Genomic DNA, 24,276 nt, shown 5'->3' on the forward strand with positions numbered 1-24,276 from the left:
GTCCTTCCTACAGTGCTCAGGTTCTGATGGTTTTCTTCCTAAAGTGCTCAGGTTCTGGAAGTGTCCTTCCTACAGTGCTCAGGTTCTGGTGGTGTTCTTCCTACAGTGCTCAAGTTCTGGTGTTGTCCTTCCCACAATGCTCAGGTTTTGGTGGTGTCCTTCCTACAGTTCCTAGGTTTCAGTGGTGTCCTTACTACAGTGCTCAGGTTCTGGGGTGTCCTTCCTATAGTTATCAGGTTCTGCGTGGTGTCCTTCCTACAGTGCTCAAGTTCTGGGTTGTGTCCTTCCTACAGTTCTCAGGTTCTTGTGGTGTCCTTCCTACAGTGCTCAAGTTCTGGGTTGTGTCCTTCCTACAGTGCTCAGGTTCTGGAGGTGTCCTTCCTACAGTGCTCAGGTTCTGATGGTGTCCTTCCTACACTGCTCAGGTTCTGGGTGGTGTCTTTCCTACAGTGCTCAGGTTCTGGTGGTGTCCTTCCTACAGTTATCAGGTTCTGGGTGGTATCCTTCCTACACTTCTCAGGTTCTGGTTGTGTTCTTCCTACAGTGCTCTGGTCCTTGGTGGTGTCCTTCCTACAGTTCTCAGGTTCTGGGTAGTGTCCTTCCTACAATGCTCAGTTTCTGCTGGTGTTCTTCCTACAGTGCTCAGTTTCTGGGTGTTGTCCTTCCTACAGTGCTCAGGTTCTGCTGGTTCCTTCCTACAGTTCTCACGTTTTGGTTTTTTTCCCTCCTACAGTTCTCAAGCTGTGGTGGTGTCCTTCCTACAGTGCTCAGGTTCTGATGGTGTTCTTCCTACAGTGCTCATGTTCTGGAGGTGTCCTTCCTACAGTGCTCAGGTTCTGGTTTTGTCCTGACTACAGTGCTCAGGTTCTGTTGTTGTCCTTCCTTCAGTGCTCATGTTCTGGAGTTGTCCTTCCCACATTGCTCAGGTTCTGGTGTTGTCCTTCCTACAGTGCTCAGGTTCTGGTGTTTTCCTTCCTACAGTGCTCAGGTTCTGGTGGTGTCCTTCCTACAGTTCTCAGGTTCTGGTTGGTATCCTTCCTACACTTCTAAGGTTCTGGTGGTGTTCTTCCTATAGTGCTTTGGTCCTCGGTGGTGTCCTTCCTACAGTTCTCAGGTTCTGGTGTTGTCCTTCCTACAGTTCTCAGGTTCTGCTGGTGTCCTTCCTACAGTTCTCAGTTATTGGGTTTTTTCCCTCCTACAGTTCTCAGGTTCTGGTGTGTCCTTCCTACAGTTCTCAGGTTCTGGTGTTGTCCTTCCTACAGTTCTCAGGTTTTGTTGGTTTCCTTCCTACAGTGCTCAGGTTCTGGTGGTGTTCTTCCTACAGTGCTCAGGTCCTGGTGTTGTCCTTCCTATAGTGCTCAGGTTCTGGTGGTGTCTTTCCTACAGTTCTCAGGTTCTGGGTGGTGTCCTTCCTACAGTGCTCAGGTTCTGGGTGGTGTCAATCTACAGTGCTCAGGTTCTGCGTGGTGTCCTTCCTACAGTGCCTAGGTTCTTGTGGTGTCTTTCCTACAGTACTCAGCTTCTGGAGGTGTCCTTCCTACAGTGCTCAGGTTCTGGGTGGTGTCCTTTCTACAGTTCTCAGGTTCTGGTGGCGTCCTTCCTACAGTGCTCAGGTTCTGATGGTGTCCTTCCTACAGTTCTCAGGTTCTGATGGCTTTTTTCCTACAGTCCTCAGGTTCTGGAGGTCTCCTTCCTACAGTGCTCAGTTTCTGGTGGTGTCCTTCCTACAGTGCTCAGTTTCTGGGTGGTGTACTTCCTACAGTTCTCAGGTTCTGGTCGTGTCCTTCCTACACTGCTGAGGTTCTGGTGGTGTCCTTCCTACAGGGCTCAGGTTCTGGGTGGTGTCCTTTCTACAGTTCTCAGGTTCTGGTGTTGTCCTTCTTACACTGCTCAGGTTCTGGTGGTGTTCTTCCTAAAGTGCTCAGGTTCTGGGTGGTGTCCTTCCTACAGTGCTCAGGTTCTGGGTGGTGTCCTTCCTACAGGCTCAGGTTCTGGTGGTGTCCTTCCTACAGTGCTCAGGTTCTGGAGGTGTCCTTCCTCCAATGCTCAGGTTCTTGTGGTGTCCTTCCTACAGTGCTCCGGTTCTGGTGGTGTTCTTCCTACAGTGCTCAGGTTCTGGAGGTGTCCTTCCTACAGTGCTCAGGTTCTGGTGGTGTCCTTCCTACAGTGCTCAGGTTCTGGAGGTGTCCTTCCTACAGTGCTGAGGTTCTGGTGGTGTCCTTCCTACACTGCCCAGGTTCTGGTGTTGTCCTTCCTACAGTGCTCAGGTTCTGGGTGGTGTCCTCCCTACAGTGCTCAGGTTCTGGTGGTGTTCTTCCTCCAGTGCTCAGGTTCTGGTGGTGTTCTTCCTAAAGTGCTCAGGTTCTGGGTGGTGTCCTCCCTACAGTCCTCCGTTTCTGGATGGTGTCCTTCCTGCAGTTCTCAGGTCCTCTTGTGGCTGGTGAGGCTGCTCTAAAGATATTGTTCCTCACAAGCCCTCTCCATCTGATGGCCTGGGCCTCGGGCTCCAGAGCAGGACAGAACTCTGGCCCTACTCACTCACGTGTGTGGTCTTGCCGTGCCCGATTCACCCTTTGGGTGTGTGGCACCTGAGCTGGGGTGAAGGATCCGCCTTCTACGGAGCACAGACTGCTGCCTCGTGTGTCCAGGATCCTCTGTCCCCTGAGATACTCATGCTACCTTTTTCCCCGGGTACCCCCACTGACGTGGTTATCTCATTTTAGTGCCAGCCGATGTCCCAGCCTGTCAAGACAGAAGTCCACCCTCGCTGGCTGGGAACCCCTAGTGTTATCTCACATTGCCGCTGTCAGTGGCTCAGGGTTCGCCCAGGAAGTGCTGGCCCCGGACAGGGTGGGGAGCTCTCTTGCACAGCCCTTTGCTGGGTGTTCTTTCTGAGGGGGCCACCTTCCTTCTAGAGACCTGGACAGCTGCCTCCTGGGAGGTCAGAACCCCGTCCTCAGAGAGTGCTGAACTGGAGCCCTGGGGTCTTCCTGCTGCCCACGAGCCCACCCACCTTGGAGGAGCGGGTTCCTTCATTGCTCCTGTCCATGTACCTGCCTGCCCTGGACTTCGTACTTGGTCACTCTCTGCCCGTGCCCAGCAGATGGGGCCTTCTTCCTTTGTCATGTCTCACCAACACCAACAGCTCCCCTGGCTCCCTTCGCACACACTGCTGGGGACCTGTGGCTCCCCAAGGGGGCAGCTGGCTCTGGTCTTCCCTGCTGAGCAGGGTGTGCAGCCCCACCCACAAGCTGAAGCAGGGGGTGTGGTGCTGCTGCGGCTGGACTGGAGAAGGACCCTCCACCCAGGCCAGCACTCCAAGGCCCTGGAGCCACTCGGCAGCTGTGTCACAGACCTGGGCCTTCTGGGAAACTGAGGCAGTGTGAAGACCCCCCATCCCTGATTGTTGAGAGCCAGTCAGAAATATTTCAGGTACGTCACTCAGAGTAGCAGGAATGAGTTTACTGAAGGGAAGGAAAGGGAAAGGGGACACTTCTCAAAGAGAAGCACAGCTTTCCACTGTCAGCAGGCTGATATCAATTTCACGTCCCCATTGCCATGGCCACTGGAGGTCACTGTGGCCCATGCTGGCCGGTTCCAACTGGATTCTTAACCGTACATTTTAACAGACTTTATGGTTAGGAGGAGCTACCTCATCTCCCAGAGTTCTGGGACCTGGTCTGTGAAGAGGGTCACAGAAGTGTCTCCACCAGATCAACTTGGGTTCCTCTTACCTACATAATGGTGGGCCTGCACTTCTCCTGAGTTAACAGGTAGTTCAATAAGGAATGTGACGTATACTGTCTACCCAGGCCAGGAGGGCTGCAGGGAAAAGGCTTCTTGGAAGGAAGTATATGGGGTGAGCACCGTGGGCCCCTTGTGTAGAGTTATCCCCTTAACCTCATGTTCCCAAGATTCACATGTCTGTGCCCCTCCACTGGAGCTGTGCAGGGCTGGAGAGGGAATGCACTTGTTGGCTTTTCTGCTTCGACTTCCTGGTGAAGGGGGGCATCCTCCCCTTGTTCCTGTGCTCCACGTGCATCCTCCCCTTGTTCCCGTGTTGCACGTGAACCCTCTCCTTGTTCCCATGCTCCACGTGCATCCTCCCCTTGTTCCTGTGCTACACATGCATCCTCCCCTTGATCCCGTGCTCCACATACATCCTCCCCTTGTTCCCATGCTCCACATGCATCCTCCCCTTGTTCTCATGCTCCACATGCATCCTCCCCTTGTTCCCGTGCTCCACATGCACCCTCCCCTTGTTCCCGTGCTCCACATGCACCCTCCCCTTGTTCCCGTGCTCCACATGCATCCTCCCCTTGTTCCCGTGCTCCACGTGTATCCTCCCCTTGTTCCCATGCTCCAAGTGCATTCTCTCCTTGTTCCTGTGCTCCAAGTGCATCCTCCCCTAGTTCCCATGCTCCACATCATCCTCCCCTTGTTTCCATACTCCACCTGCATCCTCCCCTTGTTCCCGTGCTCCATGTGCATCCTACCCTTTTTCCTGTGCTCCACATGCATCCTCCCCTTGTTCTTGTGCTCCACATGCATCCTCCCTTTGTTCCCATGCTCCACATGCATCCTCCCCTTGTTCCTGTGCTCCACGTGCATCCTCCCCTTGTTCCCATGCTCCACGTGCATCCTTCCCTTGTTCCCATTTTCCGCATGCACCCTCCCCTTGTTCCTGTGCTCCACGTGCATCCTCCTTTTGTTCCCGTGCTCCATCTGCATCCTCCACTTGTTCCCATGCTCCTCATTCATCCTCCCCGTGTTCCAGTGCTCCATGTGCATCCTCCCCTTGTTCCAGTGCTCCACATGCATCCTCCCATTTTTCCTGTGCTCCATATGCAATCTCCCCTTGTTCCTGTGCTCCACATGCATCCTCCCCTTGTTTCTGTGCTCCAAGTGCATCCTCCCCTTATTTCTGTGCTCCACATGCATCCTCCCCTTAATCCCATGCTCCAAGTCCATCCTCCACTAGTTCCTGTGCTTCACATCATCCTACCCCCTGTTCCCATGCTCCACATGCATTCTCTCCTTGTTCGCAGGCTCCACATCATCATCTCCTTGTTCTCATGCTCCACATGCATCCTCCCCTTGTTCCCGTGCTCCAGGTGCATTCTCTGCTTGTTCCCTTGCTCCACGTGCATCCTCCCTTTGTTCCTGTACTCCACCTGCATCCTCCCCTTGTTCCTGTGCTCCACATGCATCCTCCTCTTGTTCCCATGCTCCACATCATCCTCCCCTTGTTCCTGTGGTCCATATGCATCCTCCCCTTGTTTCCATACTCCACATGCATCCTCCCATAGTTCCCGTGCTCCACATCATCCTCCCCTTGTTCCTGTGCTCCACATGCATCCTCCCCTTATTCCTGTGCTCCACGTGCATCCTCCCCTTGTTTCCATGGTCCACATGCATCCTCCTCTTGTTCCCATGCTCCACATGCATCCTCCCATAGTTCCCGTGCTCCACATCATCCTCCCCTTTTCCTGTGGTCCACATGCATCCTCCCCTTGTTTCCATACTCCACCTGCATCCTCCCCTTGTTCCTGTGCTCCACATGCATCCTCCCCTTATTCCTGTGCTCCATATGCATCCTCCCCTTGTTCTCATACTCCACCTGCATTTTCCCCATGTTCCCGTGCTCCACGTGCATCCTCTCCTTGCTACTGTGCTCCACGTGCATTCTCTCCTTGTTCAAATACTCCACATACATCCTCCCCTTGTTCCCCTGCTCCACATACATCCTTCCCTTGTTCCTGTGCTCCACATGAATTCTTCCATGTTCCCATGCTCCACATGCATCATCCCCCTTTTCCCCTGCTCCACGTGCATTCTCTCCTTGTTCCTGTGCTCCACGTGCAAACTCTCCTTGTTCCTGTGCTCCACGTGAATTCTCTCCGTGTTCCCATGCTCCACATGCATCCTCCCCTTGTTCCTGTGCTCCACGTGCATCCTCCCCTTGTTCCTGTGCTCCACGTGCATCCTCCCCTTGTTCCTGTGCTCCACATGCATCCTCCCCTTGTTTCCTTGCTCCATGTGCATCCTCCCCTTGTTCCTGTGCTCCACATGCATCCTTTCTTGTTCCCGTGCTCCTCATGCATCCTCCCCTTGTTCTCGTGCTCCATGTGCACCCTCCCCTTGTTCCTGTACTCCACATGCATCCTCCCCTTGTTCCTGTGCTCTCTGTGCATCCTCCCCATGTTCCACTGCTCCACATACATCTTCCCCTTGTTCCTGTGCTCCACGTGCATCCTTCCTTGTTCCCGTGCTCCACATGCATCCTCCCCTTGTTCCCGTGCTCCATGTGCACCCTCCCCTTGTTCATGTACTCCACATGCATCCTCTTCTTGTTCCCGTGCTCCATGTGCACCCTCCCCTTATTCATGTACTCCACATGCATCCTCCCCTTGTTCGTGCGCTCTATGTGCATCCTTTCCTTGTTCCTGTGCTCCACGTGCATCCTTTTTTTGTTCCCCTGTTCCATGTGCATCCTCCCCTTGTTTCCGTGCTCCACGTGCATCCTCCCCTGTTCCCGTGCTCCATGTGCATCATCCCACTGTTTCCATTCTCCACGTTCTCTGTTCTTTTGTTTCCGTGCTGCACGTTCTCTGTTCCCTTGTTCCAGTGCTCCATGTGCATCCTCCTCTTGTTCCTGTGCTCCACATGCATTCTGCCCTTGTTCTTGTGCTCCACGTGCATCCTCCCCTTGTTTCTGTGCTTCACGTGCATCCTCCTTTTGTTCCCGTGCTCCATCTGCATCCTCCCCTTGTTCCAGTGCTCCACATGCATCCTCCCCTTGTTTCTGTGCTCCATATGCAATCTCCCCTTGTTCCTGTGCTCCACTTGCATCCTCCACTTGTTCCCATGCTCCACATGCATCCTTCCCTTGTTCCTGAGCTCCATCTGCATCCTCCATTTGTTCCCATGCTCCAGGTGCATCCTCCGCTTGTTCCCGTGCTCCATGTGCATCCTCCCCTTGTTCCTGTGCTCCACGTGTATCCTCCACTTGTTCCCGTGCTCCACATGCATTCTTCCCTTGTTCCTGTGCTCCACGTGCATCCTCCGCTTTCCCTCATCATCCCCATGTACCCTCTCTTTGTTTTCATCCTCCACATTCATCCTCCCCTGTTCCGGAGCTCCCCCTCTGCACCTTCCTCCTGTTCTCCTGCTTCTATGTGCACATTCTTTCTGTTCCCGTTCTCCTGCCTGCATCCTCCCCCTGTCATTTCTGTGCTCCTCTGTGCTGCACAAGTTTCATTGGCTGCAAGGGAGGCCTTTGAAATTCATTGCTTCTATAAACCCCTCCCAGAAAAGGCCGTTAAACACCTATCGGCCACTAGATGTCCTCCTTACCCTTCGCATATTCCTCAGTCCACAGAGCAGAGGGATGCCCCACATCATAGGCTTTTTTGGGTGGACCATGAAATTTGGAGGATCAGAGTGGCAGGACAAGGTCTTACCTTCGTGCCTTCTGCACAAATTCCTCCCTCAGTGCCACATCACAGGAAGGGGAATGGGGAACCATCTTGTTCATACACGTCTACCTTAGAACCTCTCCCCAAGGATTTCAGAGCTCCTCCTAATTCAGCTGTCTAAACTGACTCTAATGTTGAGTCGATAGTCAACCCTCTGTGATCAAGACGGTGAGTCTCATTTGTGTGAAGTTTTTACAGACAAGACGCGCCAAATGGATCTAACATCAGTGGGATCCCTCCTAAAGGTGTGTGTTAAGCAGACAGCTGATTAAAACATCTACTGCTGAATCTAACATCGGGTCCCTTCACCTAGTTCCACAAGGTGAGGCCTCCAAGCATTGCAGGTGGTTCCTCAGGTTGGTCAGGGACCCTCTTCTTGGCAGCCTGCGCACCAGCTTTGGGGCTCCCATCCTACACGTCAAGATTCTGTACCTTTACTGATGAAAGGCGTGCACTGTGTGACAACACACGTGATAGACCCTCGGGGACTCGCTTCTGGGTGAGATGTGAGAAGAGTGGCCATCACCCAGTGGTGATGAGCATGGCCATTGCCCAGTGGTGACGAACATGGCCATCTCTCCAGCCTGGCCTCTCTGAATCTGCTGTGGCCTGCTGTGGCTCTACGAGGTGACCCCGTGCTGTCCTCTGGCACTGCCGCACTTACACGCAGTCCTGGGGATAGTGCGTGCGGCCCCAGCTCCTTGGCAGCTGCTCCAGCATTTGCTGCTGGGCACCTTTGTGGTGATGGCCATTCTAATAGGGAGGGCAGAGGGTCCCCGGCTGTGAGAGGCTGAGGTCCCTGCAGCCCTGTGTGCCCCTGAATTCTGTGCCCTGGCATTTTGTTGAGAATTTTTGAATCTATATTCTTCATTTTTTTTTTAATCAGAGTAATGCTGGCCTGGTAGGATGGACGTCTGAGATTTCCCTGCCTTTCATCCTGTGCTGGTCTGTTTTCTGCAGGTATAAGAAAACGCGGGCGTCTGGGTATCTCCTGATGAAGAGAGCTCAGTTAAGTCAAGGTTCTGGAGGCTGCATGTCTGGTGGGTGGCCCCTTTGTTCAGGCTCCGAGAGGGCCGACTGGAAGAAGGAATCGCCTCAGGCGCACACCTGAAGAGGGGGGAGCCGGGCGGGGAGGGAAGGCAGCCACGGGGCGGGTGGGCCAGCGGGCCAGCGGCCATGTCCTGGTAAGGGCCCCGCTCTTTCAGGAGCTGACTGACTCTTGGGCCCCTCTCTTGAGGGTGGCTTTCAGTGACTCAGCACCGCCCACTAAGGCCTCGCTGCTTTAGGAAAAGCATTCCTACACACACTTACCCTCCACACGTCGGAGTGGGGCCCCTCTGGTGGCCTCATTTTAACGTGGTGACCTCTGGAAAGGTCCTGTCTCCAAATAGGGTCACATCAGGTAGTCTGGGCTCCAAGCTCCCCCACTTCTCACCCCGTCACACTGGGGACATGCACCGCTGTGGGCAAAGCACACCAGCCCTCGGCACCTTTCCTGGGGGCAGTTAGGGAAGAGTGGGTGTCGGTCCTCTCCGAGCGTCAGGAGCCCTCCGCAGTGGAGGCTCGGCCCTGGGCTTCTCCTGGCAGGCAGGGCCGCCACTCCACCTGCTGCTGGCCCCTGCTCTGCTCACTTCCCCCTTCCCTGTGGCTGGACAGTGGTGGGTGGGAGTCCAGGGTTCGTCACTGCTTCTAGGCTTCCAGTTAGTTGGCATTCCGGTGTCCCTCCCGGTCCCCTGGCCCTGGGTTTCTGTGGGATCGTGTATCATCTCTCCTTTATCATATCCAGATTGATTTACTTGGGTCTTTCCTCTTTTTTCTTGTTCTAGCTAAAAGTTGGTTAACGTTGTCTATCTTTTCAGCAAAACAACTCTTCACTGATGTTTGATGTTATCTTTTTGGTCTGGGAGCAATGCCTGTGTCCCCTGGCCACCCACCAGAACCACAGAGAGGAGGAAAGCTTGATTTCTGGCTCACGGCTGTGGAGGTTCAGTCCAGGGTCCACCACTCCAGCCCTGAGGAGGGCAGATCATTATGGTGGAAAGGCGCCCATGAGTGGTTGCCAGGGAGGGGGGCGTCAAGGGACAAAATAGGTGATACCCAGACCTGCCACAGGGCACCACCTGCACTGGCCAGGCCCCACTACAGTCACCACCCAGCACAGCAGCCCTTTCAAATTATTAATCCGCCCAACAGATGAATCCACCGATTAGGCCACAGTTCTCCTAGCCTGATCCATGTCACCTCTGAACATTCCTACATTACCAGAAGCTTTGGGGGACACATCGTATCCAAACTGTAACAATACTGAGCAGATATTCAAAGGGCTCTAGGAAAAAAACACATCACGTTTTAATGGTACTCACTCCACATTGAGAGCAAAAAACGGGGAAAATAGGGGATTCAATGCACAGGCGGAGGAGAGCGTGCACACACACCGGTGAGGCTGACGATGACACTGTGCTCCACACACATCCTGGTCATGACGAAGGAAGGAGTGAGGCCTGTGGAGCCGGGACCTGGGCTGTGGGCTCATGGGTTCCCAGGTGTCCCTGGGCTCCTCCCCAGGAGCTGTGTCTCTGTGACCTTCCCTGGCAACAGGGACCTGACTCATGATTCAGTCAACTGTCTTGAGAGGGCAGGATATTCTTCTGGACCCTCTCAGCAGACTCAATATAATCCTGAGCATCCGTATACGTGGGAAGGAGATCCAGAGCCGAGGAGCAGAGATTGGAATGATGGCCTCCGGGGGCAGGGAGAAGCCCATGCCCAGTGAGATAGGTGGCTCCAGGAAGATGGAGAGGCACGGCAGAGGACCTCGCTGCACAGCCCTTGGGGGGACAGCTCTGCCTCCATTCTGTCTTGAGACCTAGGGGGGTGCAGGGGCACTGAGAAGCTGTTCCTTGAGAATCTGTTTCTTGAGCAGCGAATGGTGGAGGTACCACACCCTGGCTCCTTCCTGCTGCTCTTCTCGCTGTGACCTGGCTGCCATGAGCTGAGCAGCCCTCGTCTGCCACCCCTTCCCACCTGCTTGCTCTGTCTCACCTCAAGCACCTAGAAATGGGGTCTGCTGACCATGGATACCCGTGAAACTGCGAGCCTCAGGAACCTTTTCCTTCTCCAAGCTGAACTTCTAGGTGTTTTGGTCCCAGCCATGCAAAGCTAACCAACACAGAAATCAGTGTTCAAAGTGGGTCGTTGCCGGGACTCACCTGACCAAGTGGTTCAGGAGTCTTTGGAACTGGCTTGGGGAGGAGTCTGGAAAATTCCGGAGGTGCAGGCCGGAGAGGCGTCACCATGTTGTAGGCAGACTTCAAAAGGGAAGTGCTCAAGGAACCTCCGAAGCCGAGATGGCTGGTGGAGATGCAGAGAGCCAAGAACGTGGGAGATCTGTTGAGAACAGCTGCAGGAGTCAAGCACAGCCAACCAGAGACAGGCCACGTGGGCCACAGCAGGCCAAGCCACAGGGGTCGGGCTACCCAGGCCCTTTGGCTGGTATCCGAGCAACCCAAGTCCAGGGTGCTGGACGTGGAGCTACAGGCCTTCTTGTAAGCCCAGTTGGGTTTTGGTTCGTTTGGTTGCATTTCTTATTTCTATGCCCTGTTCTTCCCTATTGGAACAGGAATGCTTTCTCTGGGCAATTGTCTATTTTTTTTCCCATGGGGGGGGGCGGGAAGAACATTTATTTATTTCCATTGGATTCCATTTCACTGGCCCGCTCTGTGCAGACCATTGTGCAGGGTCTGAGAATTCCAGTTGTTCAGATCTGGTCTCCACCTGGCCTTGCTCCAACCTCTCCCTATTATAAGCAGGCATCTCTGCTTCCAACCCAACCAAATTAGCTTCATTAGGTTGAGTCAGATGCAGTAACAAACATGTTCAAAATCTTAGTGGTCTAGAATGACACATGTTTACTTCTTACTCTCACTACCCATCTGAAACAGCTGGGATGAGGGTCTGACCATCTAGTCACTCAGGGCCACAGGGGGACAAAGAGTTAACTGTGAATGACATCACCATTTCAAACCAAGGGGAAACATAGAGGAAACGGCAGACTGTATTGAAGGGCTTCCAACCAAAAGGAAGCCAGGTCATTCCTGCTCTTAGTTTAGTGGCCAAAGAAGTCACAACACCATGCTTAATTTGATGGGATGAAGAAGGGATGCTTTCCTGTGTTTGGAAGAAGAAGAGAAACAGAACTATTGGTAATCACTACAAATATGATCCGCAATCCACACCCCCCCACTAATGTTTTTTGTTCCCTGATCCTGTCTTGTCCAAATGTAATGCAATTGTCTTTTGAAAGCACCTAACTTGCTTTGAGTTCTGTGAGGACGTGAGTCTTGGAGGAGACTGGGCCTGGACTCTGAGCTATGCTGAGATGGTTAAGACTTTGGGGGACTCTCTGGGAGGTTGAGACGACATCTCACACTGTGACGTGTGCTTTAGTTTGTAGGCCAGTGGTAAAACACGTGCCTTGTATCTGGGATGCCCTCACGATGGTCCATGATCAGACGAGTGGTCCACAGATGAATAAATCTCAGAGGTGGGGCTTTAGGACACACAGGTTGTGCGGGCTGTGACATTCCAGGGCACGAGTCCTCAGATGGATTAACAAATGGAATGGGCTGTGAGGTGATGGCTCTGGGCAGTGGGGTTTGGCTGGAGAAGTCAGGTCACTGGGGACATGCCCTGGGAATGATATCTGTCCCTGACCCTCCCAGTTCTCTCTCTCTCTTTGCGACCTGGCTGTTGTGAGCGGAACAGCTCTCTCTGCCATACCTTCGCCCCTTGTTGTTCTCATCGCAGGCCCAGTGCAATGGAGCAGGCTGACTGTGGAACCAGACCTCTACAACTGTGAGTCAAAGTGGAGATTCCTGTTAAGCCTTGGGTCACAACAGTGCAAACTGACTAACCCCACCACAGGGCAGGAGGAGGCCTGATGGACGGGAGCACAGTCACTGTCCCTGAAAGGGCACCCTCAGCCGCACTCTACCATGGCTGGGGCCACGTTCCTAAGTGTAGAGGGCTCCTGAGCACCTCCCACTGTCCTGAGTGTTGGCTGCTTGGCCTGGGGGCCCCTGCTGGCCCTGGGTGCCCTGCAGGGAGGCTCGGTCTGGGCTCACAGTGCCATTCACAGCCCTTGCGATGCCTGTCACACAGTGATGCATAGCGCTCCACTGTGCTGGGAGAAGTGGTTCCTGGACGTGTGGGCAGCCATGCTGACGTGGCCTGGAAAGCCAGGTTTCCTCTTGGCCCCTGTCCGGCACCCCACCCACTCCAGTGTTCTCTCAGGATGTTGGCAGATCCAATTCTGGTACTTCCTGCTAGAGAGTGAGGCTCTGGACACGGGGTCAGTGAGGCACAAAATCTGTGAGGGCTTTTCCAGAGTTGGGCCCAGCTCCTGCAGTGTCAACTCAGACAGGACACAGGAAACAGAGAGCCATGGTAAGTTGGTCCAGGATTTCCACACCCAGGCCAGCAGCCAGCAGCAGAGGAGGGTCCACAGCATCTGCCTGGTGTGTGCATGTTGAAGGTCTCTACAGTGGCCTGGCCTGGGATGGGGACTTTTTCTGTCAGTGCCCAGCATAATTTTAGTGTGTGCCCTTGGGTGTGGAAGAGGCTGAGCCAGGTGACTGTCCCTGCTTCCTAGTAACCTGGGCTGCAGGGTGGGAGCTGCTGCACCTGGCCCTGGTGAACCGGCTCTCCGCCCTGGCCAAGTTGTTCTTTGTTCTGACTATGGACGCAATGGTGCTGTGGTCAGTGGGCATGTACGTAAAAAATCCGAGTTTTCTCTCGGGGTGTTATGTGAAGCTGTCAGGTTGTGCCTGCAAATTTAATGTCTGGAAATACTCTCTGTGCAGGTGGGTGTAGGGCTCTGGTGCAGACTCCAGACCTTGGCCACAGGCATGGGACGTTATGTTCTGTGCTCATCAGAGATGGGTCATGGGAAAGATTCTTAGTGATTTCCCTGGCAGTGTGTCCATCCACAAAAGAGGATAGTGTCTTGGCATTGATACAGGAAAATGACCCTACCCGCGTGGACTTCTTAGCAGGAGCTTGGTCACAGACATGTCATGTCTGAGAAGGGTCTGAGGACGTGGTGGCACTGGGCTGGGATTAGTGTTCATGAGGTTCTGCTGAAGGTTGAGAGGACACCCATGAGCAGGAGGGTGACCATGACTCCCTACCCAGGACAGTACCGCTCCCACTCTGCTTGCCCTACAGAGAGCCCAAGAGGTGCAGACCAGCCCTGGGCTGGTGAGAAATGGGAAATAGAGGCTACTCCAAGAGACCGGCCTGAGAATTAAAGGCCAGGACTGCACCGCCTAGTGGGTCCGGTGGGCAGCTCCCTTCAGGAGGTCCGCAGCTGAAGTGCTGACCTCAGGCAGAGCCTGCCCCGGGCCCTGGGCCTCGCTCCCCACTGTGAACACACCATCACCAGGTCTGGGAGATGCTCCAAAACCAACCAAGAACAAAGAACAGGAAAGTGGGAGGAAGCAGAGACCAGAGGAGTAAACCTGTCTCCTCATTTTCTCCAAGCACAAATGTTGGCCATTCCACGTGAAAGAGCAGCATGGTGTTGAAGAGAAGGCAGGGCTGGGAAGAATGGCTCCACGGGCATTTCCACAGCCCAGGGAAGGGGAGTGAAGCTTACCTACCCAGGTCCATCATCCAGACATCAGAAAGCAGAACACACCCCTTTTCTTTCTCTTAAGGACAGGAAGTGATGAGAAAGGCTGCTGTCCTGCATGGCTGGACCATCTTGATGGCTCCTTCACAGATGAAGGGGCCTTCACTTGTTTGTGGGGTTGTGGGTTGTGCATGCAGTGGTGTCAACATTTCATGCCGAATTTTGCTGGTACATGTTACTTTGTTTTTTCTTTTATATTATATATATAATATGTACATTGAGTGGTCAATGGGCTATTTATTTATTTATTTATATGCAGTGCTGGGAATTGAACCCAGTGCCTCACACACGCTAAGCAAGTGCTCCACCACTGATCCTCAACCCCAGCCCCACTTTTTTGTTTTATTTGACTTTAGAAAAAAAAAATTTTTTAAATTGTAGATGGACACAACACCTTTATTTTGTTTGTTTATTTTTATGTGGTGCTGAGGATCAAACCTGGAGCCTCACACATGCTAAGCAAGGGCTCTACTGCTGAGCGACAACCCCAGCCCCCGATTTTGTTTTTTAATCTACTTTTAATGAATACTTAGACACTTAAAAATTGCACATAGCCATAGGGTACCATGCAATTTTCCTGTACACATATGCATGGCACAGGATCTGATTCATGGTAAACATACCCACGTGCTGGAAAGAGTCTTATTTCACTTGGGTGGACATTCCACGTCCCTTCTCCAGCTGCTCGAAATACACAGTATGGTGCCCGCTCCACAGTCACCCTGCCAGGGCCTCCTGCTCCTTTCTCCAGCTCCGTCTGCTACCCTCTGACTGACCTTTCCCGTCCCCCCCTTCCCATCGTTTGGAAATCTGTTTGACACACATCTAGAGTCCGTGTGCTGGGTGTGCTTCGTGGCTCGGGCTGGCTTTGTAAGAAACTCTCCAACAGCTTTTCCGTGTGGGTCCCACTGGCCACAAGGGAGCATTGGCTCTGGTTGGCACGCTGCCAGTGTGGCATTTGCGATTTGGGGTTGGAGCCCTTTCAGTCGGTGTGTTGTGGGTTCTTGTTGTCCTTTAATTTTCTGTTCCCAGGTGACGCAGGGTGGGAAGCATGCATTGCAGGCCATCTCTCCCCACATATCTTCTCTGGCGTGCGTCTTTGGACATTCTTCCTACATTTCATTTGGGTTGTTCAGTTTCTTAATGTGGATTTTCCAAGAGTCATTTGTAAATTTGGACACAGGTGCTTTGTCCAATACAGTCCTCTTGTCTTTCCATTTCCACAGCAGTCTTATACACAGGAGATTTTAATTCTTAAAAGTTCCACTTATCAGGTTTTTCCTTTGTGAATTGTCCATTGTGGTTAGATCTGAATCTCATAGGACTAAGAGGAACCTAGATTTTCTTCCTCATTCATTTTCTCTGCAAATTGTATAGATTTGCATTTTGCATTTAGGTCTAAGATGCATTTTGAGCTAATTCTGGAGGAGCTTGTGGAGCCTGTGCCTGTTGTGTGTGTGTGTTTGCATTTGATCCAGCACCACTTGCTGATAAGACCATGCTATTTCCCAGTATGTGGTCTCAGTTACTCTTGGAGAGAGCAATTGGCCTGCTTCAAATTTGTTTGTGTGCATACTAGAATGAAGTTTGGGAGCCATATTGCAATAATATGTTCAACTTTCTGAGGAAGCACAAGTTGTTTTTCCACAGTGGCTGCACTATTTCATATTCCACCAATAAGGCACAGGATTGCAAACTATATGCATCTTAGCCAATCTTCGTTAACTTAAAGTTTTGATGATAGTCACCCAGAAGTTTCTGCGGTGTTATTGCATTGTGATTTTGATTTTCTTTTCCCAATGACTGCTGGTATATCAGGAGGCTTTGCACATTCTTCTGAAACAGTCTCTGTAGTCCTCTGTCTGGTGAAGAATTTGGAAGTATAGGGAGAGATATAGACAACTGAGATGGGGACATGTTTGGTTGATATCATTCTGTGCATGTCTGTATGTGTGCAGATGCAGTATATTTGTGCACCATGCATGATGTACCCACCTGAACATGCACTAGTTCAACTTGCTTCTCTTCCATAATGCAGAGGAAAATAGGTCTTTCCTTTCCTATATAAGATGCAGAATTGCCTAAGCTGATGTCCTGAGAACTTTGCAAAATGTGTGGTACATGGGTCGTTGGGAGAATCTCCTTGAATCCTCCAAGAATTGGGCAGCTGCCAATCACAACCACACAATACATCTCCTTTAAGAGGGAGATCAATATCAACAGATCCTAATGTGAGCAATATGTAGCCTTAAACCAAATAGCTCCCATTAGATTGTTAACAGTTTTGTTGCAACAGACAGCATGGTGAGTTAGATTATTATCTACAACATTAACAGTAGATTTGCAAAGGGGTCTACAGTTTCTTTTTAAATTTACTTTAATTTAACAGTTTTAGTTTTAGGTGGATACAATGTCTTTATTTTACATTTATGTGGTTCTGAGACTCGAACCCAGTGCCTCATGCATGCGCTGAGAGCACTGTACCTACCACTGAGCACAACCCCAGCCCCAAAGGGGTCCACTGTGTTTGATGGTGGACAAAGAGAACCAGGAGTGGGGTATATAGGGTGAGATGTTAAGGAGGTAGGGGGTGAGGAAACAGAGTTATTAGATCTTAGGAAGCGTGAAAGAGGAATCAAAAGAAGTTGGCTGGTAGCAGGAGAAGAGAGAGAGAAAAACTTTAAGGAGACAGGTGAGTGGGAAGAATGTGGAGAGAGTACAACACACAAAATTATTAAGAAAAAGAAAACATGGAAAAATAAAAGATCAAAGTGTCCACAACACAACTGCAATGTAGTGTTCAGACATCCCAGTCCTCAGTAGCCTAAGGCATGAAGAGCACTTGGTTTCACAAATGTTGGGGATTGAGGGCGGGAGAAGAGAGAGGAATACAAGAAAAGAAAAAAAAATCCTGATGGACAATTAAAGGGTGATTCCTGCTGCAGTCCAGCCTCTTCCCCGCTTCCCTTCCCATCCAGGAGGTGGGGTCCTTGCTGCTGGCTGGTGCCCCCACCCTCAGGATGGTGCTGGTTATTAGGGTGGGAGGGTCGGCCTTGGGCGCAGACCTCCTGGAGGTGGGGCATAGCACTTGCCGTCCTCCAAGCATCTCCTTTGGGGCCCACTTGTGTGATGTGGCACCTGGTCTTATCCCTGTTTGTCACCTGTAGACCCCACAATTCCTGGTCTCTAATTTGGTCTCTAAACTGTATTTCTGTCACCCCTCTGTTTCTGCTTCTCCGTCAGGAACCTCTCTTTCCGGAGGTCCTGTGGGCTGAGCTCTGGGGCCTGCACATCCAACTAAAGATGGTGACGGTGGTAGCGAGGACGACCCACGATGGCAACAAAGGTGTCCCAAGATGGAGGTGGCCACTTCAGAGATGGGGCTTTGGGGCAGACTGGGCGGTGTTGGGCAGCGTGTTTGGAGAGTAGCTCTCTGGCATGCAATGCTGTGGCAGTTGGCTGTCTCCAGACCCTGTCTTGTGTCCCCAGGTGCAGGCTTCAATGTGGTGGGGACTATGACAGCGGTTGAAGTGTCCCAAGATGGAGGTGACTAGGGGAGCCCCACCTGAGTAGATGAGGGTCCTCACAAGAGTGATGGCCTGGGGTCCTGTGTGGGCGTGTTGGCCAGGGGCCCTGCTTGGCACAGTTGTCAAGGTCCTTCTAATAAGTCAGAGACACAGCACTCCCACTGCTTGAATCCCAGGTCACAGTGCCACAAAGGGTGCAGCCCCCCTCCAGCCCACCACAGAGAAGGTCGACACATGGCAAGGGCCGGTCAGCAGATGGAACTGGAGAGTAACATGCCAAGGACATGAGCCAGAGCCAGAAAGTCAGAGATCAAATGTCTTCTCTGAGATGCAGAAGCCAGTCTGAAATAAGAAGAGGAGAAGAGAGAGAGAGGGAGGGAGGGAGGGAGAGGGAGGGAGGGAAAGTGGGGGAGAGGGAGAGAGAGAGGGAGAGGGGAGAGAGCTGGAGAGAGAAGGAGAGAGGGAGGGAGAGGGAGGGAGGGAGAGGAAAGGGGAGAGACAGAGAGGGAGGGAGAGAGAGGGAGGAGGAGAGGGTGGGAGGAGAGAGAGGGAGAGAGAGGGAGGGAGGGGGAGAGAGAGAGAGAGAGGGAGAGAGAAGGAGGGAAGGAAGGAGAGAGATGCAGAAGAAAGAGGGAGAGAGGGAGGGAGGGGGGATAGAGAGGGAGAGAGGAGAGAGGGAGAGAGAAGGAGAGAGGGAGAGGGGAGAGAGGGAGAGAGACAGGGAGGGAGAAGGATGGAGGGAGGGAGAGGGAGGGAGGGAAGGAGAGGGAGGGGGAAGAGAAAGGGAGAGAGGGAGGGGGAGAGAGGAAGGAGGAGAGAGAGGGAGGGAGGGAAGGGAGGGAGAGAGGGAGGGAAAGAGGGGTAGAGAAAGGGCAGAGAGAGGGAGAGAGAGAAAGAGGGAGAGAGAGGGGAGTCCGCGCAGGGACACTCCCTGCTCTATTCAGAATGAACATTATGCATAACTGAAAAAACAAACAAACCAGGAGGCGAGGCTGAGCAGTGCCTGCCTCAATTTCTCTTGGAAGCCTCCTCTTGAGTAGCAAGTCTTTGCCTTTAAGAGAATCTGTTGCTGGGGCTGGGGATGTGGCTCAAGCCATAGCGCGCTCTTCTGGCATGCCTGCGGCCCGGGTTCAATCCTCAGCACCACATACCAACAAAGATGTTGTGTCCGCCGAGAATTAAAAAAATAAAATAAATATTAAAAATTCTCTCTCTCTCTCTCTCTCTCTCTCTCTCTCCTCTCTCACTCTCTCTTAAAAAAAAAAAAAAAGAGAATCTGTTGCTGTGGGGGAGTGCTGAGAAGGTGGCCGGAGGGCATCTGGGTCACAACCAAGGCACCAGAAAGCTGCCCCCAAGTTGACTGGCACCTGGTTCCCACTATGGTGCCTGGCTCTCCAGGATGCGGCTCTTCTGTCCAGGCCCAGCCAGGCCTCCTCAGGCCCCCTCCTGCCCCGCGGGCTGCCAGGAGGCAGCAGGCTTTCCGCCTTCTGACACAGAGCAGAGGGGAGGTGGAGAGGCATCTGGGCCATGTCCACAGTGTGTGTGTGTCTGAGGGAGTCCTGCGTTCTCAGAGGAGAAGAAGGTGTCTAGTGCACTTCAGTCTGCCCTCCAGAGTGGGCTCCTTGGAAGAAACCCACAATACGGTCCTTGGAAGCAGCCAGGAGGTGCGAGTCCCAGCACAAGCTGTTTGCTCATAAGGCAGAAGCATAAAGACCCCAAGGGAGCCGACCCAGCGGGCCTGGCACTGGGTCGGAACAGGCTGGCTGCAAGGGCAGAGTGTGTTTGCAAACAGAATGTTCAGTCTGGAAGACAAGGACATCTTTGTTTGGAGTTGTGACCCGCCAAGTGACCAGGGATGAAGTGTTTGTCCTGCGACACTCACCAACAGAACCGCCTAGTGTCCTCTGCTCTGAACTGATCTGCAGGTGCACCCAAGGACAGGACCCCAGGGCCTGGAAAGGAGCACACCAGGATCCGCAGGAACCACAGCTGGAGCTCAGGTCGAGTTGGGACTTGATTTGGTTACCAAAAGCAGGAGAAAAAAAAAAAAAACCATAATTCAGGGCTCTTCAGACAGAGTTCTGAGAGGAGTTTTTACACAGTATTGGGGAAAAACTAACTATCAGCTGTTGATTTGGAGACAGCAAGCAAAGTTCCCACCAAAACCAAAGTATCAACTTGTCCAAAATGACCTTAACCACAAACTAAAACAAGACATTTGTGTGTAAAAGAATAGAAAAAACATTTTGAGACCTTTTAGGATGATACGATGTCTCACTCCAGCTGCCAAATAACTGAAATGTGGCCCAGACTCAAGAAAACCTTGACCCATCGTAGCTGAACAGAGTACAGTGGCAGTGCTTGCAGCAGTCATGGACCTGAGGCGGGTATATAGATCCAGAGAAAACCGGGCAGCTCTGCTGAATCTGCCTCTTCCTGCCAGTGAGCATCCTGCACAGGCCTCTGCCCTCCCAGCTGACGTCATGTGCAGGCCCTACCACACCCTGTGACTCTCACCTAGCCCCTCGGGTTGTCCAGGTAACCTCCGGGGGGCCCATTGTCCTCCCTCCTGTCTCCTCAGGAGGGAAGCACCCAGCAAAGGGTCCAGACCTGGCTTCACTGAGGACACTTTCCCTAGATATCCAGGGGCTGGGGCATGTGGCCAGTCGAGGGACCAGTCCCTCTCAGGGCTGCCTTCTTGCTGCTGGGGATCTGGGCACTCTGGGCTCCAGGCCTGTGTTTTCCAGGCCATCCCTCATGGCGCTACAGCTCCTCCGAGGTGGTGGTTCCTAAGAAGGAGGTGCAAAGTGGCAGGAGTATTCATTTTCCAGGACACATTTCCTACAGCCTGCGTTTCGGGGGCCAGAGACATGTCATCCATCTTTGGAGAAAACGCCTTCTGTGGCCCAGACACATGGTGTTGGCCACTCAGGATGACCAAGGAACCCTGCAGATGGATTACCCCTACTTCCCTGAAGACTGCTACTTCCTCGGCTACCTGGAGGACATTCCTCTGTCCACGGTCACCGTTGAGACGTGCTCTGGAGGCATGGAAGGTGTCATGATGTTGGATGACCTCACGTATGAAATCTCACCTCTCAGGGATTCAAACAGGTTTGAGCACATCGTTTCACAGTTGGTGGCTGATAAAAATGCCATGGGACCAATGTACGGTCTGGACCACAAGGACGTCCCAAGCCCCCTGAGCCCTGGAGTGAACTACAGTGCAGAGCCTCGGATTTCAAGCATGATGTATAGTGGCCATGAGGCTGCCCTGAAGGGGATCGTGCAGTGTTCCCGCTCCATGTATAGCAGATACAACAATGTCAGCCAGTGTTCTGAGTTCCTAATACACATGTTTAACATAGTCGACACCCTTATGAGGGGCATTGAGTTCAGGTTCTACATTTCTATGGTGGTGGTATATTCGGAGAGTGATCCTGTTTCATTTCCTAGTGGTGAATGGTATCCGTCAGGGATGGATATACACAGACATTACGAGGATATATTCTACTGGCCATTTCGACCTGCCTCCTGCACACTAGTACTTAAAGAAAAACCACATGAATCTGCATTTGAGCCAGCTCCATATAGTATGTGCAACAAAGGATCCATCACCTTTGTCGCTGCACTATACAGGCCTGCGATATTGTTAGCTATCATTGCTGCCAACCAGCAGGGGAGAATGATTGGTATGCTGTATGATGGAAGCAACTGTGTTTGCCAGAGAAGGGACACATGTATTATGTTCAGGTGGCCTGGGGTAACAGATGCATTCAGTAATTGTTCCTTCACACATATACAGCATATAGTTAGTAATCCTTCACTTAATACGTGCTATTTCAGCTCTGAGCGGGTTCTTCATAATAGCAGCATAACAATGAACCGCTGTGGGAATTACGTAGTGGAAGGCCAGGAACAGTGTGACTGTGGGCCCCTGAAGGAGTGTTACACCAGTGGCTGTTGCAACACCGAGTGTACATTTACAGAGGGAAGCTCTTGTGATCGAGGAGCCTGCTGTGCCAACTGCACCCACAGCCCCATGATGACACTTTGCAGAACTGTCCAAAACGTGTGTGATCTCCCAGAGCACTGCTCTGGAAGTGACAGCAACTGCCCTGAAGATACTTACCTGCAAGATGGAACTCCATGCAGTCAAGACGGCTACTGTTACAACGGCAACTGTACCGACCGCACCATGCACTGCAAGGAGATCTTTGGTGAATCTGCTATGAACGCTGAGGATGCTTGTTACTCTATAAACTTGGCATCGCACCGATTTGGACACTGTGGGAGATCAGAGAATGAGATGGTGTACACTCCCTGTACCGGAGCTGACAAGATGTGCGGAAGGCTGCAGTGTAATAACGTCACCCGCCTGCCCATATTACAGGAGCACGTTTCGTTCCACCAGTCTTACATCGACGGGGCCTACTGCTTTGGACTGGACGAACACCGTTCATCAGGGACCACTGATGCTGGAAAAGTGAGGACAGGAACCCCGTGTGGCAGCGGGAAGATGTGCATTGGCAGCTCATGTAACACACCGATAAGTGCACTGGATTATGACTGTCTCCCTGAGAAGTGCAATTATAAAGGGGTCTGCAACAATCACAAGCACTGCCACTGTCACGTAGGCTGGGAGCCTCCTAATTGTGACAAATTAGGTCATGGTGGGAGTGTGGAGAGTGGGCAGCTTCCAAAGAGAGTGCGGACGGTAGACCGGAACCCAGAACTGATCATCTACTTGAGACTGCTGTATGGCCGTTTCTATGTCTTCATCGCGGCACTGCTCATTGCATATGCATTGAATGCAAAGACTATCAAGACTGTCAAAGAGGAAGAAGCAGCAGCAGGAGAAGAAGCAGCAGGAGAAGAAGCTTAATAACATCCAGCCAGCCAGCCTCCTGACCCCTGTGGAATACAGAGCACCCAAAGTGACATCCATGAAGAAGAGGCAGAGAGAGAGACACACAGTCCTCCTCCTCCTGGCACAAGTTGACCTTGAGAGATCACCGATCAGCACTCTGAAATAAACATTTCCACACCACACGTGAGTGTCTTCCACATCTTTGGGTGCTGGTTAGGTCTCCAAGCTGAGCCTGAGCCTCTGGCTGCAGGAGACCCGAGGCTGCGGCCCTGGGCCCAGTGGGAGTTGTCATGTCCACGGTATTTCAACACTTCCTCTCTTTCTCAGGGTGCTGAGCCCCGACTCTCTAGGTGACCTCTCCTCTAGACCCAAAGGGAGCTCAGGGAATTGAGGCCTGCCTCCAGCCGAAGCGGCCTGTTCCACAGCGGCAGTGGGGGGGGGGGGGCGGGGAGCTGAGGCAGCCAGGGAAGTAGCCTCCAATGCCCACCAGGCCCAAGCTGAGTGCAGATTGCGCTTGGTGGAAGATGGAGCTCTGGGTGGACACTGCCTTCCCCAGAAATCAACCAGAAAGGCCAGTGGAGGGGAGCAGCAAGCCTCTGGCCCTCGTGGGGCACTGACCAAACCTCACTCCTCCTCTCCATGCTGTGTCCACATCCCCTTGAACTCAGGGTGGAGGTAACCAAGAGCCTGGGAGCAGCAGGGCCTGGCTCCTGGGAGAGCAGGCTGGTGTGGAGGGCATCCGAAGCTCTCTGTGTCAGCACCCTTTAAATAAAGAGAGAAAGTGAAAACGCACAGCGCAGAATCTCCCCTGCAATGTAGGTGCCGATCCCCGCCCCACCCACAGACCTCAGAAATGAGGCCTCTGCACCTCCCAGGGAAGACGAGTTCCAGGCCCCGGTGAAGGGCACCTTTCAACCACCCTGCTCCCTCGGGTGTTGGTGAAGGACTTCCTCCTTTCTCCAACACATCTGGATGCGCTGCCCTGAGCTTTCTCCCAAGTGCACCCCTCCCTGCCCAGCTCTGTGCCTCTCCCTGTACCTATGATGGCTTCATTAGTGAAGATAAAGGGGAAGGTTGAGCGGAGCTCAGCTGTCAAATGCCCATGGCTGCCTGTCCACGGGCTGTGGTGTTTGGGCCTGGGAGCTCCAGCCGCTCCATGCTTCCTCGTCTCCCCTCCGTTATCCTCAAAGCAGTCCTGAGCAGAGCCAGGACGTGCTCCCTGTGGGGGCTGAGTCCCCTCTCTCCAGGTCACTGCCCAGCTGCACCCTGGAGCCTGCCCCGGGCACATAGCAGGTCCCACCTGTGGTCATGGCCTCCGCCACTGTGTCCCTCCTCCCTCACCTGGCACACACAGGGCCGTGAGGAGACAGGGAGGAACAGGGAAGGCAGCTATGGGGTTTGGTTGAAGGGATGGCAGGTGGTTTGGGCTTAACAACTGAATCCTGGGTGAATGTCACGGCAGTGCCTGCTTTATCCAAAGTGGGTCTAGCAGCCACAGACTGGAGTCAGGGCCACCAGGCTGAGATGAAGAGCCGCTCCAGGTCCCAGGTGGAGTGTCAAAGACACACTTCCATCATCCCAGGGCATTGCCCATCGGAGGCCTGCCCTGTCATGGGGTCGCGCCCCAGCGCCTGTGGCTCTGTGCTGTGTTCGTGCCCCTCAGGAGATTCTGCAGCCCTGGGGAGGGCAGCTGAGGCCGCCCAGCAGTGG

At 52.9% G+C, this 24,276-nt stretch overlaps 1 protein-coding gene and 1 gene segment (V, D, J or C); one reads left to right on the top strand and one right to left on the bottom strand.

Moving 5' to 3' along the window:
• The window catches only part of LOC308646104 (Ig mu chain C region membrane-bound form-like), a 298,492-nt gene that overhangs the window by 246,825 nt on the left and 27,391 nt on the right, over positions 1-24,276 (bottom strand).
• LOC308647392 (disintegrin and metalloproteinase domain-containing protein 21-like) lies at positions 20,611-22,581 on the top strand (the record flags this gene model as incomplete). The annotated part of the gene is made up of 1 exon (XM_081291435.1): positions 20,611-22,581. One exon carries the CDS (start codon positions 20,611-20,613, stop codon positions 22,579-22,581), a length of 1,971 nt encoding a protein of 656 aa, XP_081147561.1.

This window comes from Spermophilus citellus (assembly GCF_964194105.1).
Source record: "Spermophilus citellus genome assembly, chromosome: 4".
Classification (NCBI taxonomy): domain Eukaryota; kingdom Metazoa; phylum Chordata; class Mammalia; order Rodentia; family Sciuridae; genus Spermophilus; species Spermophilus citellus.